Genomic DNA, 19,130 nt, shown 5'->3' with positions numbered 1-19,130 from the left:
GGAGCCGCGAGGCCGCCTGTGGATGTTAAGTATGAAGTGGGCCCAAGGTGGTTAAGAGGCGTAAAACAAGGTGAGTTGTGTTGAGACACACGATTTAGCGACTGAAAATGTAAAAGGCCAACAGTGAAGGAGAAATGGGTATTTGTTAGGAGCCTGTGACATAAAATCCTATGCATGGCAGAAAATGCATTGGCGATAGACTCAAGCAATACCAGTGGCCCTTGTCTTATACTTTATAAGGACTATTACTCTCCAGAATAGCAAGGGTAATATTAATTTGGGGCTTTCCTTTTACTTAGTAATGTATAGTTCTTTTTCTAGATAAAATGTTCTGCAGATGTACACAAAATTCTAACACAGTGAAAGCATATATAAAGGTTTCTTTTTTCTAAATAAAACGTCTCCTACTTACCCTCTGCGTCACACTTTGATTCTTCCACATTGCATTTTATTTCTATTTCTTAAGCACCATTTTGCCAAAGGCACATTAACAAGGCTCGCATGTGGAGAGTGATGGGTCATGGCTCAAATCTGACCTCTCACAGAAGAAGTAGGTCTCTAGCGCTCTGTGCCTCACTAGACGTTTTTTCACATGTTATATGAGGTCACTTCCTGCATCGGCTCATGTCAAATGTCACCAAGCACTTCCTGTGATGTTCCTGGGGTCCAAGGTCACCTGGTGTCACTTTCTGTGATGTCATCATGGGGAGAAATGATGCATGACGTCACTTCCACTTTCATTGGTATTTTGTTGAATGGACATCCATGCAATCAACCACACTGCTACTGTTTTACAGATGGAGTGTCTGAAGGACAATCGGTCACAATAGGGATACATGGTATGCACTGCAGAGAAGAAGGCACTGAAGATACCCATCCTGACAACATGTTGGGCCTGCAGAGAGATCTCACTGAATGTGATTCCCGTCGCCACAGCAGGAGCACGGAATAACGAAAGATGGGTGCATAGAAGAGGGACGTACTATTGAATGGAAGGAAGGGTGAAAGGAAGGATGGATGAATGAGTGGGTAGACTGATGAGTGGGGGGAAAGGGTTAGAGAAATGTATGTCGATGGACAGATGGAAGGATGGCAGAGTAAAGGGATGGATGAGTGACAGTGAATGGACAAGTGGATGGACATATAAAAGGATGGCAAAGTAAAGTGAGGGATTCATCGGTGGATGGGCAGGAGAAAGGGTGTCAGGGTACAGGGATGGATGGATAAGTAGATGGACAGGTGAAAGGATGGCAAAGGGCCTGATGGATGAGTAGGTGAAAAGACAAGTAAATGCATGGCAGAGTGGATGGACAAATGTATGGATGGGTGAATGGCAGAGAGGATGAATGTATGATGGATGGATGTCAAGATGGATGGATGTTAGAATGGATGGATGGCAGAGTGGATAGTGGAAGGATGGATGGCAGTCGGTGGATGGATGGATGGCCGAGTGGGTAGATGGGAGAGTTGATGGATGGCTGAGGGTATGGATGGATGATGGGATGGATGGCGTGATGTATGTATGTATGTATGTATGTATGAATGAATGGATGGACGGCAGAGTGAATGCCAGAGTGGATGGATGGCATAGTAAACAGATGGAAGTATGGATGGCAGAGGATGGGCGAATTGTTGTACCAATGGATGGCAGAGTGGATGGATGGAACAGGTGATGAATGAATGTAACAGGGACGGATTGAATGATGGCTTAAAGAACTGATGGATGACAGAATGTAAACCTGAAATAGTGGATATCAGCGGGCGGATGAAAGGATGAATGGATATATGTTTGGCTGGAAGAGGTAAGGGAGCTTTGCTGGGGGGGGTGAGCTAATTCGCTCTGCTTGCTTGGTGTCATCAGAGGTTTAGTTCAAAGTTGGGGGGTATATTAATTTTCTGGCTTCCTCCTTGGTATGTGGCTCAGGCTAGAGATCACCTCAAAAATATTGTTTGTACCACAATAGAAGTTTCAGTTGTGGTGCCTGCACTCACCACCTTCATGTTCTTTGTTCAGGGGGGATAGCCCGGTACAGTATATACTAAAGGTGGTGCCTGTGCGATGCAGCGCAATTTAGCGCTGCGCAGGCAGGCATTTAGAATGTTTTTTTTTTATTTACTATGTACTCTGTTTTGCGAGCAACTGTGTAAAACTTTAAGAGCATGGATCCACATGTACATATTTATTGGGCCGGAAGTATCCATAGCAGCTGCCGTCGACACTCACCCCACGTCTGAAGTAGGGGGAGATCCTTTCCACTGACCTCCCCTCGCTCGACAGCCACTGTCAGTGCAGAGGGGAACGTCTATTGCCAGAGTTTCCAGAGCCTCCATAAATTATGCGGGCACAGAGGTCACGTGGTAGTGCATCGCAATTCCCCACGCGAAGAGTGTTCGACTCGGTTGTAGCGAAGTAGTGCGCCCTCGGTCACATTCTAACCTTCAGCACGAGCCCCGCTTGCAGGAGCCTGGTGCGCGCGCCCACGCTCTTCCCACGAGTGTTGTTTGTGGAGTGCCTCGAGAGTCTGCAGGTGCACCACGTGAATGATGCGTGTGGCTGGGGGGAGTGTCCCTCTCAACTGCGCAGCGCCAGAGGGAAGCATTCAGTATAATACAGTATCCCCCGCTATCCACCACAAGCTGTGTGCAGACGCAGGCATCCTCTGTGGGAGCCCCACATTTCACCACAAGAATGTCGTCCGCGTCAGAGCGGAGGGTGTGCCCGCGCACCACAACCACTCACGGCCGTGTCACAAGACTATTGTGTGAGCAGACTGTAAGCTCCGAAGCAGGGGCTCTGCAAGCTCCGAAGCAGGGGCTCAGTCTTTGAGGAAGAAGAGGGTCCAATGTAGGTGCTCTCCGTTCGCCGCATGATGACGGTCCAGAAGGGAGATCCCATTTCACTACAGATTAATTTAAGCATTCCATTTATCCATCCATCCATCCATTCATTCATCACATTGTTACTGTTACCCTCGCCATGTGTACACTGTTTTTGTGATGACATTGCTTCGTTTGCACTGGAGGGTAAAGGTGGGGGGCGCTGCCGCATATTTTTGGGAATCGGAACTTAATTTTCACAATTAGACTTTGACCCAGTGCAAGAGAGAGAAAGGCAGAAAAGAAATACATAATTAGGAATACAAAGACAGGAAGATCGCGAGGAAAGGGGGAAGAGCAGGGGTGGAAAACAACCTGTATGAGTGAGATAAATAGATGGGAAGTGTAGGGTGTGGAAAGAACGAGGCATGAGGTGGAATCAACTCGGGAGGATACAGACTTGTTATTTGGTAACTCAGATACTCGGCAGTACCGGCGGTGGGGTCTAAGCAAAAACGTTTGTCACCTGACCCTTTTTTCCCCACATTAAGCACCGTGCAAAAGGTGGTGCACACTGCATGAACTTCCACTTCACAGTAAACAGATATTGCTTGTTCTACTGGGCACTACACTGCTTGTCCCTCAGTTCCCCCATTAATATTATTTGTCCCCGATGGAAGAGTACACTGCAAGAGTTCACATTTGCCACATGTGCAGTGCCACTGAGAGAATCCACTATACATGCCGTCTCCTGTCCCCCTCACCACATAATCATGGTCTGACAAAAAAGAAATTCCACATAAAGTGCCCTCTATCGTTACATGAATATTGTTCAAGGAGAGATGAGAATCTACTTCAGGTTCTCTCTTCACCACATGAATACTGTTTTACCTCAACAGAGACTCTATTTTATGTGCTAGCTATCTGCACGTGGACACAGGCTGAACCAGAGAGGACATTGCAAGCGACTATCACCCCCACTGTCAGTGGAATAATGGAAAAAGGCAAAACAACCCTCCGTGTTTGTCCACCCTTTCTTCCGCTCACCTTCCCCCCCTATTGAAAAGGAGGTGAGGGACATGACTGAGGCTCTTACAAACACGTAAACACATATTAGAGTGAATTGGATCACTTATAAATGGGATCTTTAAGTCACAGGATTCTGAATCATGCTCCTGGCAAAGACAGCCAGCCCTGCACCTCTGTGAGAGAAGGCTTCTCAATGAAATATTATCCTTATGTTCACTGTACTCTTTACTGCCGCTTATCACTTTGCATTGCAATCTACAATGCAAGTTCAGGTACTGTTTATCTACAGTACAGTAATGATTATACACTATCAAACAGGGATGCCAAACGAAAAGAACGTCCCCTGTCTTTTTGTGGGTCTCTGGGTCCTGCACACACTTTGCTATCCTTATCCTGAGGAAGACTCCCTTATTTACTGCTAAGGTTGAAACGCTGACAGTACAGTTTCGGTTCTCTTTTTGGATCTATATCTGATCTTACTATAATAAGATTATTTAGAATTTGCTATGTATTTAACTGTGTGCGGAAGGTTTAAAATGTAGAACTGTATTCAAATCCTATCATATGTATTAATTTCAAGGACTACAACATATTCTTTTGATCACTCATATTTACCACAAAGCCTAGGCTAAATAATGTGGTGTTACTTCAATCGGGAACCAATGTAACTTTATATGTGCAATGGCCTATGCTAAGCCTGAATTTATGTGTCACAGTCAATGAAATCAGCTCTTGACAGAGTGAAGAGTCCACCATAGCTACCTCTTCATCACAACAATGAAGCTGCTGCAGGCAATGACCTTCTCATTGCAGGGACATTGCTGGTGTTGGAGGAGAGAGTCTGCTGCTGATGGCTATCAAATACCATCCAATGGACATCGCTTGTGCTTCAGAGTAGACTCCACTGCCACTGACCACCTTGTCCCCTCATCACATGGGCATTGCGTGTGCCGCAGACAAGACTACCAGACACCACCATGTTCCCAAATAACTTGGATATCCTAGTGCCACAGAGGAGGGTCTAATGCCTATCACCACCATGTCCCCTTATCACATGGACACCATCTGGACCCAGGTGAGACTTCACTGCCAGTGACCACCATGTCCCCTTATCACATGGACACCATCTGGGCCCAGACGAGACTCCACTGCCACTGACCACCATGTCCCCTTATGACATGGACATCACTTGTGCTACAGAGAAGAGTCCACTGGCAGTCATCACCTTGTCTCCTCATCACATGAGCATCGGGTGTGCCGCAGGCAGAACTACTGGACACCACTGTGTTCCTATAAAGCATAGATGTTGCTAGTGCTACAGAAGAGAGTTCAGTGGTGATCACCCCCATGCCCCTTTATCACATGGACACCATCTGGGCCCAGGCAGGACTACACTGCTGGTGAACACTATGTCCCCTCAGCACATGAGTATTTCTTGGTCTGCAGAGAAAAGACCACTGCCAATGACCACCATGACCCACATCATATCAAATCATATGGACATCGCTTGTGCCAAAGGACAAAGCCTACTGCTGGGATTCCCTTCTCACTATAATCACCATAAAGATATTGCACAGATCTTACGGATTTCCTATTTGTATGGCCTGGTCAGCACGTTGCACTCATCTTTAGCCAAAAATAATGCTTTCATATTGCACGTTTCTAAAAAAACAACCGGCTGCCATTTGATAACATTTTGAAAGTTTGAGAAATGTATTACTGCACGTGAGATGGTGGATATTTCACTGCACGTGGCCTTCACCATATGAGTGTTGTTTGTACGGGGGCGAGGATCCCGTGCTCTCACCATAGGGTATGTGCAGAGCCACTAAGCTCACCACGTGAGCACTGACCAGGTGTGGGAGCCCACAGGCTCACGTGAGTATTGTTTGTGCAAGAGCTGGGAGTATACCACGTGACTTCCCGCACCACACTATGAATTGAGCAGCTAATGTTTGTGCAGAGAAACACTGTTTGTAATGAAGGAAGGGCTCAATCCAGGTGCCTACTCTCACCATACAAGTAAATGCGCGGAGGGAAGTTGCACATGCCCACCCTCTCCACAGCCTCAAAACAGCTTTTGTCCGATAACAGGGTCCAGTGCATTGCAAGCCACTTACCACAGAAATCTCGTCTGGGCCAGTCTTTCTCCACCCCATGTCCTCTATCGATTGCACTGCCCCACCTGTACACGGTGGACTGGGCACCCCCACCCCTGAGCCCAACGACCCAAAGGAGCGAAACTCACCACCCCGGGCTGCTGTGTCCATGCTCCGGTCACTTGGAGGTCCATGGTCCTTCCAGTCCTACTCAGGGTATTTACCACCAATGGTGCAGGGCCAGGTTACTGCCCCGGATCTGGGCGGGCTCCTTCAGCTGGAGCCTGAGGGGAAGTGAGAGAGGGCAGACTGAGTATTAATCCTAAAACGTCATGTCAGACACAGGCCAGGGCCAGGGCCTGCATGTATCGTTGGCATTTGCAAAGTCGTGGCACCCAATTCAATTAATATCTATGATAATATAAAAACACGTGCTCTTGTACAGCCAATCACCATTCATCTATGTCGCATGACACGTGTTGTAATTATAATTATCCAATTTAAGTACTGCTTGTTTTCAGGGGCGGCCCCAACATTCTCCGAGTCCCCATTTACCCTAAGTCCAACAAGTTTCTGTGAGGTATAAAAGTCTCAGGGGGGCATCATCACATTACTTTCTGCAGTGTTGGGTATGTGGGTTGGCGAGGCACCATTTTGCGTTAGGCCAGTGCTCGTTTTGTCGAACACTGAAAACTACAGCCAGAACGGGAGACGCAGCCGACCTTTGAAAGGACGGCAGCTAACCCCATGCAAGATGCGAGCTAATCTATGCAACAGGTCCCGAACCCATTGAGCTATTTTGACAGACCAACTAGAACAGTGGTTTCCAAACTATTTAGAACCACAATCCACTTTTTGGAATGACAAACGTTCAAGCCCCACCTATCTTTAGATGACATGTTGGGTGTTTTTTTTTAATGTAACTAAAGCATCGTGTGGTAAGTGTCCTTTAAACACAACACATTTTCAACTAAAATGTCCATTAACTTTGAACAGACATAGTTTTACTGATACTGCACACAAATGATAATGCATGGAAATTATGTTTCTGTGAATATTTTTCGTTTGTGCAAGACCACGTACAGTATTTTGATATATTTTGATCCAATTAAAATCTTTGTTTCCAGAGAACTGCAAAACAAGCATTTGCAATGCAATAGGTCTTACATTTGCTTGAGTTAGAGGTATTGGCATTGTAAATTCATAAATGGACTTTTCTTGCTGCATAAATTGGTCCACCATGCCTCATAATTTCTTTTCCTGCCATATAATTCCAGTGGCCCTGCATATAACTAAGGCACTTATGTTTACCTTCTTCCTCTATCTGCAGCAAAAAATGAAAAGGTTGCCTTTTAGCATCCTAATTTAAAGCTGTCATGCTAATTCCAATAAAAGAACATTCACCACCCCACCATCAGAGTTGCTGGCTGACTACCACAACTCCCCCAAAAAAGGACAAACAACGGCCACGGAGAAGTAATGAGAGAAATAAACTAGAATAATCATAATGTAATAAGGATGTTAAATTGGCCTGAATTATGGTCATAATTGTAATGAAGAGAGATTATTAAAACATATACAATTGTAATTAAACCTTTATCAGAAATAAACTTTTGGCATTAGACTGTAATGCTCAAAACAGCCCCTAGAGGACACCGTAACAAAAATATCATTTGTAAGAAACATGGTCACGTAACCATATTGTTAGCCCCAAGAGTGGATAACCCCATGAAAAAATACAGGCGAAAGTAATGCAGTGTAACCATATACTTAGCCCCTAGAGGGCATTTTTACGGCTAGCAGGCCTACTGCAATTATATTACAAAACAAGGCCTTTCAAACAAAACTTATACCAGCTGTACAACAAAAGTTGTAGCCATGCGAAAGCTTAAAAGACACTGAGGGGTGGGATGGGTTATTATTTTGGGGTCCCCACTAACCTAGTGTGGGGACCCAGAGATGATGTAGACAGAAAGAGCCCTTTAAAGGTGGTCCCATTGTCCTAGGACCACCACAGGCTGAGTTCTGAACAAAAATGTTTTGCAAAAGTAATGCCCTGCAAAGCATTATGGCTTGAGTTTCCGTGCAGCAAATATTAGTAGGTTAACTGCGATTCTCAGAACAGCCCCTGGAGGACACCACAATAAAAATAGCATTTGGAAGAAACATGGTCATGTAACAATGCAGTCAGCCCTTAGAGAGCATAACCACACAAAAAAAGAATGGGAGAAAGTAATGCAATGTAACTATATATTTAGCCCCTAGAGAGCATAATGCATTACACATATTTAGGGCTAGTAGAACTATTACAATGATATTACAAACAAGGATAAAAAAATATAACTTCTATTATTTTATAGTCCCCACTAACTTAGTGGGGGGACCCAGAGGTGATGTAGACAGAAAGAGCACATTGTGGTCAATGTTTTGAAGGTGGTCCCATTGTCCTAGGACCACCACCGGCTGAGTTAAGAGCAACATTAAAAAAAAAAAAAAAAAAAGAATGCTGGCAAAGCATTATGGGACAAGTTTCCCGAGTGCACGAGTTTCCTGAGTGCAGTGAATACTGTAGAATTGGCTCTCCCGGTGTGCCGGGAGAGACGCTTTAACTTTGAGGATTTCTGTTTTAATAAAGAATTCACCAATTTCAAGTGTTTTAAGGGGAGAGCCACAAGAAATGAGACTGATAAGATAACTGTGAAAAATGTGACCAGTGCTTCAATATCACTGATCGAGTTTACACTGTGGTTCCCACTCGTGCTGTGAGTGCTACTGCCACCATGCAGAATGACGGGGAGAGACAAAAGAAATGGTTCTCCCACGCTGAAGTATATTGCCAATCGTGCAATAATCCATGTAAGAGGGGCAGTCTGCAAGGCGGGACAAAAACAGCCTCAAGGAGGGACAAACGTAAAGCATTTACCAATGACATCAAGTGCTTTGTGAAAGGCAAGCCCACGAACAAGTGAAAGAAACAGGTGTGAGGTGGACGGGGTTAAAAGCCCACAATACGTATAACAGGTCAAAACGCTTGCACGCTCGACCTAAAAATAATTCATTTTTGCTTTCATAACTGCTGAATGTGCATAGTTCATTTACAGGTATTTACATTTTGTTGTATGTTGCAAAGAAAATACATCCTAATATTGTCATATAATTCACTCTACAAACTCCTCACTTTGAAATCAAAGAAAGAAAAGTAAACATCAATCCCATCTTGAAAAAGTAGCAATTTGACAGAAGACATAGTCTGAAATCTGACCTCTGTCTGTTTAAGCCCTGCAAATGTGGCATGATCAATACAGAATTTAAAGGAATCTTGATTTATTGCTTGGGCTTTCACAACCCACCAGAAATCAGGCTGCAACCCACAGCTTGGGAAACACTGAGCTAAAAGCATTGGCCTGGACACTGATATTCTAAATCTAAAGTGGGATGTCACCAGTAGCCCCAAAAGAAGCTTAGATGTCAAACAAAACTATTGAGCCGGGATATTTGGCCTATTTGGGGAATCCATGCCAGGTTTTCAAAATAACCACACAAATTACATGTACGTAAAATGAATCTGATTAGGAAACCATTACTTTGTTAGTAGTTAATCTGAAAATCTGGTGTGGATTTATCCCAAGCAGATCCACGCTCAATTCCACAAGGTTAGTGATTTCATAATCCAACTAGGATATGAAAAAGGAAAACCACCTCGAAATCTGGAGAGCATTAAAATCCTAAATTGTCCCACTCGCAAAATTATAGGATAAACGCCACTCTTAAAAACAAGCATTGGCAAAGCCAAGCGATCAGCTTATACTGTTTGACCTCAGTCCTACTAGCTTTGCCACTGCTTGTTTGCTCTGTGCGAATTTTTATGGCAAAAATATTCAAGGATAGCCACCAGTGCCAGCAGACTCATTTGCACACATGGGCGGCCATACTGTAATGCTTTTTGTAATAAAATATAAAAAATGTATTTCAAATGGCCACTGACGTGTGAGGGGTTACATACATGTATATACATGTATTGCCACCCATTATGGATTTTTTTCTTCATAAAAAGCATTTGAAGATGGCCACCCATGCATGTGTACCCATGTGTATAGACGGGCAGCAATGCTGGGATTTTTTTAATATAAAATATGAGCACAATGCCACACATGCAAACTCAAGGGAGTGGCCAGGACCAACGTGCAGGAGAAATGGCAGGCCCTCACAAGAGAAAGCAAGCATTTGCAATGCAATGGGTCTCGCATTTGCTTGAGTTGGAGCTATTGGCGTTGTAAATTCATAACTGGACTTTTCTTGCCACAGAAATTGGTCAATCCTGCCTCATAATTTGGTCTTTTTCTGCCGCAGAATTCCAGTGGCCCTGCATACAACTAAAGCACTTCCATTTACCTTCTTATTCTATCTGTAGCCAAAATAGAAAATGGTGTCAGTAAGCATCCTAATTTAAATCTGCCATGCTAATTCCAGTAGAATACCACTTTCACCACCCCACCATCAGAGTTGCTGTCTGGCTTACACAATTCCCAAAACAAGACCCAACAGCCACAGAGGAGAAATAAACTTGAAGGGTCACCCAAACATATTAAGATTGTCCAAACAGTCATAGTGTAATAAGGATGTTAAGCTGGCCTGAAATATGGTCATAATTGCAATAAGGAGAGATTAACCCCTTTATCGCCACAGACGTAATGGTTACGTCCATGGCTGCGCCTCTCAGGCGCCACAGACATAACCCTTTCGTCTATGTACCAGCGCTCTGGGGAAGCGCTAGTGCTCCCCCCTTAGGCAAGGGTCGCTCCCCAGGGGGGGGAATTATTTTTAGGCCATTTCTAATATATTTAGTCCGATCTGCCCCCGGGGGGGCAGAAACCACTAGACACCAGGGATTTTTTATTTATTATACTTACGCATAAGGGGAGTGGCCCCTTGGGCAAGGACCGCTCCCCAGGGGGCCACATTCTTTTTAGCACATTTCTGTCCCGTCCCCCCCACCCCCCGGGGGCAGAAAACCCCTAGACAACAGGGCTAATTTTTTTTTGTTCATTTTTTCTTAATATGTAGGGAGCGACCCCTTAGGCAAGGGTCGCTCCCCGGGGGCCAAATTATTTTAAGGCCATTTCTGCCCGTTCCTCCCTCCCCAAGACACCAGGGTTTTTTTTTTTTTTTTTTATACTTATGCATAAGGGGAGCAGCCCCTTGGGCAAGAGCCGCTCCCCAGGTGGGGCAAAATATTTTTAGGCCCTTTCTGCCTCCCATGGAGGCAGATCGGCCTAATATAATTAGGCCGGTTTCTGCCCGGGGGGGGAGGGGCAGAAACCGCTAGACACCAGGGATATTTATATTTTGTTAATTTACTTTGTGTTTTTATGTATGGGGAGTGACCCCTTACGCAAGTACGCAAGGGTCGCACCCCAGGGGGGCAAATTGAATTTAGGTCATTTCTGTCCCCCTTGGGGGCAGATATGCCTATTTTTGTTAGGCCAATCTGCCCCCAAGGGGGGCAGAACCCACTAGACACCAGGGATTGGTGTGTGTGTATGTGTGTGTTTTGTTTTGGGGGGGCAGCCTCTCGGGCAAGGGTCGCTCCCCATGGGGGCACATTACTGTTGGCCATAGGGGCAGATAGGCCTATTTGTGGAAGGCCAATCTGGCAGAAAGCCCACCAGAGACCAGGGAAGATTTTTTTTTCAAAATAAGAGGGTGGGGGTATGGCCATACACCCACCCCAAATAAATGGGGCCAACGTTGTTCTGCCCACCAGTGGGCAGATTGGGCAATTATCCCCGATCCACACCCTCGGGGGGGCGAAAGTCTACTAGATGCCAGGGAATTAAAAAAATAGTAGGGAGGTGGCTACCAGCCAGTATGGGCCTGGTGGTTATGCCCCCGACCCAACTGAAGGGGGTAACAATCTTTCAGCTCTCCCCCCGCACACTAAAACATCTTATCCCATGGCAAGCAAGAGGGCATTTGATTATTTTGGGTTTTAGTTTTACATTTGGGCCATGAGAGCTTGGCTAACTCTCAAAATCGTCCCACTTCGAATGGTGAGGTCTGCAATTTTTGGACTTTGGGATGCTGCCATGTAGAAAAATCCACAAGACCTAGACACATCTGAAAACTAAACATCTGGTTCATTTCAGGGTGGTGTGCTTCACATGCACCCTGCACTATTTTCTTACCCACAATGCCCTGCAAACCTCCAACTTTGCTGGAAATGACACTTTTTTCCCACGTTTTTGTGATGGAACCTTTCGGAATCTGCAGGAGCCCACAAAATTCCTATCACCCAACCTTGTCTCATCTATACCAATAAAAATTCTGCTGCACTTTTCAGCCTAAAAATGTTTTTTTTCAAACTGCCCTTTTGGACCCTCTTTGGTTCCCCCTCAATTTCGACATGTTTTTGGCACTTCCCTGTCACAGGCACTTGGTCCACCTACACGAGTGAGGTATCACTTTTATCGGGAGACTGAGGGGAACGTTGTCCGGGTGCGGTGATCCCACACAGAAATGTGGGAAAATTTGATTTTTTAGCTAAATTTAAGGTTTGCTGAGGGTTCTGGGTAAGAAAACATTGGGGGATCCATGGACTCCCTCGGGTGTCTAGTTTTCAGAAATGTCTGGGTCTGGTAGGTTTCCCTAGATGGCTGCCGAGCCCAGGATCAAAAACGCAGGTGCCCCACCCAGCAAAAACAAGTAGTTTTCTATTTGATAATTTTGATGTGTACAGATAGTGTTTTGGGGCATTTCCTGTCCCGGGTGCTAGGCCTACCCAAACAAGTGAGGTACCATTTTTATCGGGAGACTTGGGGGAACACTGGGTGGAAGAAAATTTGTGGCTCCTCTCAGATTCCAGAACTTTGTCACTGAAATGTTACGAAAAAGTGTTTTTTGGCCAAATTTTGAGGTTTGAAAAGGATTCTGGGTAACAGAACCTGGTGAGAGCCCCACAAGTCACCCCATCTTGGATTCCCCTAAGTGTCTAGTTTTCAAAAATGCGCAGGTTTGGTAGGTTTCCCTAGGTGCCGGCTGAGCTAGAGGCCAAAATCTACAGCTAGGCACCTTGCAAAAAACACGTCAGATTTCAATATAAAAATCTGATGTGTCCATGTTCCGTTTCCTGTTACGAGCATTAGGCCTACCCACGCAAGTGAGGTACCATTTTTATCAGGAGACTTGGGGGAAAACAGAATAGCAAAACAAGTGTTATTGCCCCTTGTCTTACTCTACGTTTTTCCCTTCCAAATGTAAGACAGTGTGTAAAAAAGACGTCTATTTGAGAAATGCTCTGTAATTCACATGTTAGTATGGGCACCCCAGAATTCAGAGATGTGCAAATAACCACTGCTTCTCAACACCGTATCTTGTGCCCATTTTGGAAATAGAAAGGTTTTCTTGATACCTATTTTTCACTCTTTATATTTCAGGAAATGAATTGCTGTATACCCTGTATAGAATGAAAACCCATTGCAAGGTGCAGCTCATTTATTGGCTCTGGGTACCTAGGGTTCTTGATGAACCTACAAGCACTATATATCCCCGCAACTAGAATAGTAAAGCAGATGTAACGGTAAATTGCTTTTAAAAATCTGACATCACAGGAAAAAGTTACAGAGTAAAATGTGGAGAAAAATTGCTGTTTTTTCACCTCAATTTCAGCCCTTTTTCCCCATTTTTGTTTTAAAAAACAAATTGTTCGCTGTATTTTGGCTAATTTCTTGGTCTCCTTTAGGGGAACTCACAAAGTCTGTGTACTTCTAGAATCCCTAGGATGTTGGAAAAAAAGGACGTAAATTTGGCGTGGGGACCTTAAGTGGACAAAAAGTTATGAGGGTCTAAGCGCGAACGGCCGCAAACAGACAAAAAAAGGCTTGGCACCTAAGGGGGAAAAGGCCTGGCAGCGAAGGGGGTTAATAAAACATGCACAATGATAATTTAAACCAAATAAAAACCTTTATTGGAAATAAACATTTGGCATAAGGCTGTAATGCTCAGAACAGCCCCTGGAGGATACCATAAAGAAAATAGCATTTGTAAGAAACATTGTCATGTTACAATATAATTAGCCCTCAGAGGACATAATCACATGAAAAGAAAATGACTGAAAGTATTACAGTATAACCATATATTTAGTTTGTAGAGGCCGTAGTGCATTACACGTTTTCCAGGCTAACAGGATTACTGCAATGATATTACAAACAAGACACAAACTACTATCGGCTGTAAAACAAAAGTTCTAGCCATGAGAGAAATTAAAAAGACACTGAAAGGAGGGAGGAGTTATTATTTTAGGGTTGCCATTAACATAGTGTGGGGACCCGCAGATGATCTAGACAGAAAGAGCGCATTGTGCTGCATGTTTTGAAGGTGGTCCCATTGTCCTAGGACCATCACAGGTTGAGCTATGAGCAAAAATGTTTTGTATAAGAGCGCCCTGCAAAGCATTAAGGTACAACCAAGGGCAGCAAATATTGTAGTATGTTGACTGTAATGCTCAGAGCAACCCCTGAAGAACACCACAATAAAAATACAATTTATAAGAAACATGGTCTTGTAACCATATAATTTGCCCCTGGAGGGCATAACCACGTGAATATAGAATGGCGCAAAGTAATGTAGTGCAACCATATATTTACCCCCTAGAGCAGTGGCCTCCAAACTTTTTAATGCTGCGTCCCCCCTCCCCAGTAGAAAAATAAAAATCACTGGGCCCCCCTTCTGAATTTTTTCACAATTATTTTATAAAGTTGTCAATGTTTAGATATGTCTAGACCTTTTTTAACATTGCAGTTAAGTACCGCTACCTTTTTAAAAATGCAATGACATGCTTCTGCTTAAAACAATGGCCTGTTATCTGTAGAATGCTTCTTTTGGCCAGAGTCTGGCGCCCCCCCGGGACCACTTGAGGCCCCCCTAGAGGGCCCCACCCCCCCGTTTGAAGACCTCTGTCCTAGAGGGTATAGTGGTCTACACATTTTCAGGCCTACTGCAATACTGAGGCCCTTAGAACACAAAGTACTCCAAGCTATAAAACAAAAGTTCCCGGCCACAAGAGAGATTAAAAAGACACTTAATGGTGGGAGGAGTTATTATTTTGGGGGTCCTACTAACCTAGAGTGGGGACTCATAAATGACCTAAACAGAAAGGGCTGGTTGTGCTGACCGTTTTGGTCCTGTTGTCCTGGAACCACCACAGGCTGAGTTATGGGCAAAAATGTTTTGAAAAAGAATGCTTACAAACCATTATGGGCAACTTTTCTGAAGTGCAGCGAATATTGTAGTATTGGCTCTCCTGCTGTTCTTGGAGAGCCGCATTGCTGATATCTGTAATTTTTACATAAAGCATTTGCAAGTTATAAGTATGTTTGGGAAAGCTATGCAGCATGAAGGAGAGAGCCAAAAGAAATTACTGATTAGGTAACAGTGTGAACAATGTGACCAGTGCTCCAATACCACTGATGGAGTTTGCGCTGTTGGCACTGAGGGCCATGGCTGCCTCGCAGAATGAAGGGGAGAGACAAAAGAAAAATATAGTTCTCCCACGCTGAAGCATATCATCAATCGTGCAATTATCCATGTAGCAGGGTCAGTATGCAAAGCGGTAAAAAAAAAACATCCCAAGGCGGGACAAACGTAAAGCAATTACCAATGACATCAAGGGATTTTTGAAAGGCAAGCCCACGAACGAGTGAAAGTGATGGGTGTAAGGTGGATGTGGTTAAAAGCCCACAATACTTATAACAGGTCAAAGTGCTTGCGCGCTCAACGCAAAAAAACAAAATACAACAGTGTTCCATGAGCCCTCTGTCCACACTGCACGCAGAGAGAATGCTAGCTGAAGTGGACTGACCCTTCGCACCATGCTGTATAAAGTAGTAGACAGAAGCAAAGAGTAACAGATAATGTAACAGACCAATGGAAGAAGACTGCTGACCAAAACATTATGCTGTGATATTTTTTTTTAACTCAGAAAACCGGCAAAACAGCTAAAGCCGTCTTCAACCACCAGACCCAAAAAAGGATATCTACGTAAGCAGACACATCTATTCTCAAACTTTTCTGCAACAACTTGTGCTTAAGAAAAGGCTGCAGTTGTTTCCCCAGACCAGCTTTAGAGTATTCTCTGAACCTCATGCACCTCACCGACACGTCTCACACAAGCTTTAACTCCAACCGACAACCTATCAACCGTTCACTCCAAACGGGGTGCCCAGGCACCTGATACGAATCAGGGCCTCTGTGTGGCCCTTTCAGCGATAAGAAGCGCTGAACAACACAACGTCCAAAACCGAGGGGCTGCTGCCTTCAGGGGAAAGAAGGAAAACGGCGGAGCCTCCAAGGTAGCTCAATATTCAAGGGGGTTAATGAAGAAGTCTATTGGGGGTGTGGGCTCAAGCTCTTGAGTCACGGCAGCCGGCCTGGGGGCAGCCGGAGAACTGCCAGCAGTAGATTGCTACCTCTGAGAGGCTGGGACGGGGTCTCTTGGAGTATTACTGGCTGCCCCAGCCCTTCCTTCCTTTCAAAACCTATCGGGGCTAGCCTGTGACTCCCCTCCCCTGGTCGGAAAGAAATTTCAAAGAGAAGACTGGGGGAGGGCCAGTCACAAGTTAGCCTCGACATCGGTTTTGTCCCACTAGATAGAACCACTGCTCTATCTCAGTGCGATCTATGAGAATGAACAAACAAACCCAGAAAAGTCCCGGAAATGAAGCTAGTGGTTGGGACCCACCTGCGCCAGGGGGCTGCCTTACGCCGCAGGGGATGATGGGAAGAACAGGTGCAAGCGACAGGGAGACGCATGGGTGTGGTGGGTGCAACGAGAAGCGCACAACTTCTATAACTCACCGAGCAAAAGAAGGAAGGGCGCTGGCAAGGGCCACATGGGCGTACTTGGCTCCCACTGCACCCCGGGATCCGGATGAGGGAACCCCGGGAAGTGATGCTGAAAGGGGACTCACCTTGGAAGTTGGAGAGCAGGCGGAACTCTCCGAGTGCCCCAGTGCTCTGGGTGTGGGGGGTGTCCAGGATTCTGAATAAAGCTAGAGCCCGCGAGGAAAAAGAGGGGCACTGGGTGGGTGGCAGCGAGGGTGGACCTTCCCGCCATGTACTACGCGGTGGTCGTCTCGTTCTCTGGGAACACAGAAGACAAAGCGACCCCCCACTTGTCAAGAACCGGAGTTGGGGGTGTCTGTGACGGTCTCCTCTGGAGTACCAGAAGACAAAGACCCCCCTGTCACGCTGGGGCTGTCGGTGGGGAGGTCAGCGGTCGGCCTCGCTATTCAGCGACCGCGCATGGCTTTGTGCGTTGTCTCTATAGTGCCGGGACAATGGGCTGTCAGTGCCCACAGCATGTGCGGAACAAGAGGCAGCGCTGTGAGCCCCCCATCGCCGCACGGCATCTCTCTGGGGGTGGGGGGTCCCATGGTACAGTGAGTTGTTTTGGGCTTGGTTTAGCGCAAAGATGAAGCGCAACAAGTCTATAAAGATGGCAAGTCTGATCACGACGAGGACTAGGCCTCGCTCTAAAATGAGGGCTGTCACTATAGAAAAAAAGGACAGACAGAACCAATGTTAACTTTTAGTACGGGTCCAACCCAGTGCGGTCTATAAGAATGAACAAAAAGCCCTACAAGGCCCAGAAATGAAGCTAGTGGTTCAGAAAAGGTGCTGTTGCCAAAGATGATATCACCCGCGCTGAGGCAACAAAAACACACCAGTAACTCGGCGGCCGATTCATAGCAACATGCGTGGCATGTGGTGAAACAGATGCTCGCGTCCCACTTCTCGCTGGCTGAAGGGGACAGGGTAATGCAGCGATGCCGGAGTGACTAAAGGGGGCAGACGCGGAGCAGATCAGTCGAGCCCTTGCACACCGCAAAAACGCAAATATCAGTGTCGAGCAACTATCCAACCCAAAATGTATTTGGCGCCAAAGATTTAATGTAAGCACAACGTCAAAGGCTTTGTGTCACGAAGAATTGTGACAGGGGCGTGTCAGAGAGGGAAAAGCGCAAACACCCACGGCATTTCACGTAAAGAGAGCTTTACTCAAGCAGTACTACCTGGCTTCGCGTTCAGTACAAGCACCAAATGAAACCAGATGAAAACGGTACCCTGAATGACATTCCAGAGGCAACATGTATAATTTGCCCATGTTATGTGGCTTTTCTCTTGGGCAGTTGACAACTGGTAAAAATCTGTGCTGGCGGTCGCAACTCGAGAACAAACGCCACACAGGCCGCACTGCCTCACCCTTGTGCCTTGAGGCAGGGCTGGTTTAGGGCTGTGACTGGTGAAGCTGCACCTGGCGCTGATGTGGGGCCCGGGGCACTGTGTTTAGAAATAACTTATAGGTTTAAAAGCATCCACTGCAGAGTTTCTCTTGTGTGGGACAGATTTCAGGCAACAATAAAAATGTCACGATAACTGGTGATTAATGTTTCTGCTGGAGAGAGATGGGGCTTTGTCTAGTGGCAGTTTTGACTCATCATAAAGTGGCGCAGGGAATAATATGCCTGCTGCAAAGAATGGGTACCATGCAGGTCACAGACTTGTATTTTGTGAGAATAGCTCAGTGGGTTACTGCTTTATTTTCAGTTCATAAGTTACAATCCATGTATAGCAAAGTGACCTATGAACTGTCATCAAAGAGCAGCAAGCAAACTGCAAGGCACATGGTTGGAACCTTATGTCCCCCCTCTCAGTATTTCATTATCCAAATGTTGCTAAAATTGTTACTTTGGGTGGAAACACATTCTTGATAGTAAATCCAACCCCATCCACTGTGTTACATTTTAAATCCAGAGCTTGTGCTTCTTCAGACCAACCCACTCTTAAAATATTCTGACAGCTGGTATAGATGACATGTGATTCCTACACCCTGTAATCCTCATCATTTTGTGTAACATTTCCTATAGACTGATTTACACATGTATGGTGCATGGTCTCTGCATGTGAGTGATGCAAAGTGCTCTGGCACCCTACACTGCAAAGAGGAGAACTATAAAACAACTGAACAGTATCAGAGCGGGTCTATGCAGGGGTGAGAAGCACTGTTGGAGGGTGGTAGAGAGGGAATCAATGGAGAAGGTCACTGGGGGAGTGCCAAAAAAGATTGTCGGACAGGGTGCAACCAGGGCTAAAGCCGGCCTTTCCTTGACACATCGCTAATATGGCACT

General features: G+C 45.5%; 1 protein-coding gene across 10 annotated transcripts in view; it reads right to left on the bottom strand.

Moving 5' to 3' along the window:
* SORBS3 (sorbin and SH3 domain containing 3) overlaps positions 1–19,130 on the bottom strand; it is a 293,967-nt gene that overhangs the window by 199,050 nt on the left and 75,787 nt on the right. For 7 of the 10 annotated variants that reach the window (XM_069214033.1, XM_069214036.1, XM_069214035.1 and 4 more), the window contains exon 2: positions 6,095–6,229. The exons of 1 other annotated variant lie outside the window; for it this stretch is intronic. In XM_069214033.1, coding sequence (XP_069070134.1) covers positions 6,095–6,139 — 45 coding nt within the window. In that variant the 5' untranslated portion in view covers positions 6,140–6,229. Of the gene's footprint in view, positions 1–6,094; positions 6,230–16,909; positions 17,053–19,130 lie in introns of those variants that run through there. 2 more of the 10 variants (XM_069214034.1, XM_069214037.1) reach the window with 2 other exon arrangements.

Source organism: Pleurodeles waltl, chromosome 11 (assembly GCF_031143425.1).
Source record: "Pleurodeles waltl isolate 20211129_DDA chromosome 11, aPleWal1.hap1.20221129, whole genome shotgun sequence".
In the NCBI taxonomy this organism is placed as follows: domain Eukaryota; kingdom Metazoa; phylum Chordata; class Amphibia; order Caudata; family Salamandridae; genus Pleurodeles; species Pleurodeles waltl.
The sequence above is the reverse complement of the archived record's forward strand: the minus strand, read 5'-3'. Positions and strand labels throughout refer to the sequence as shown.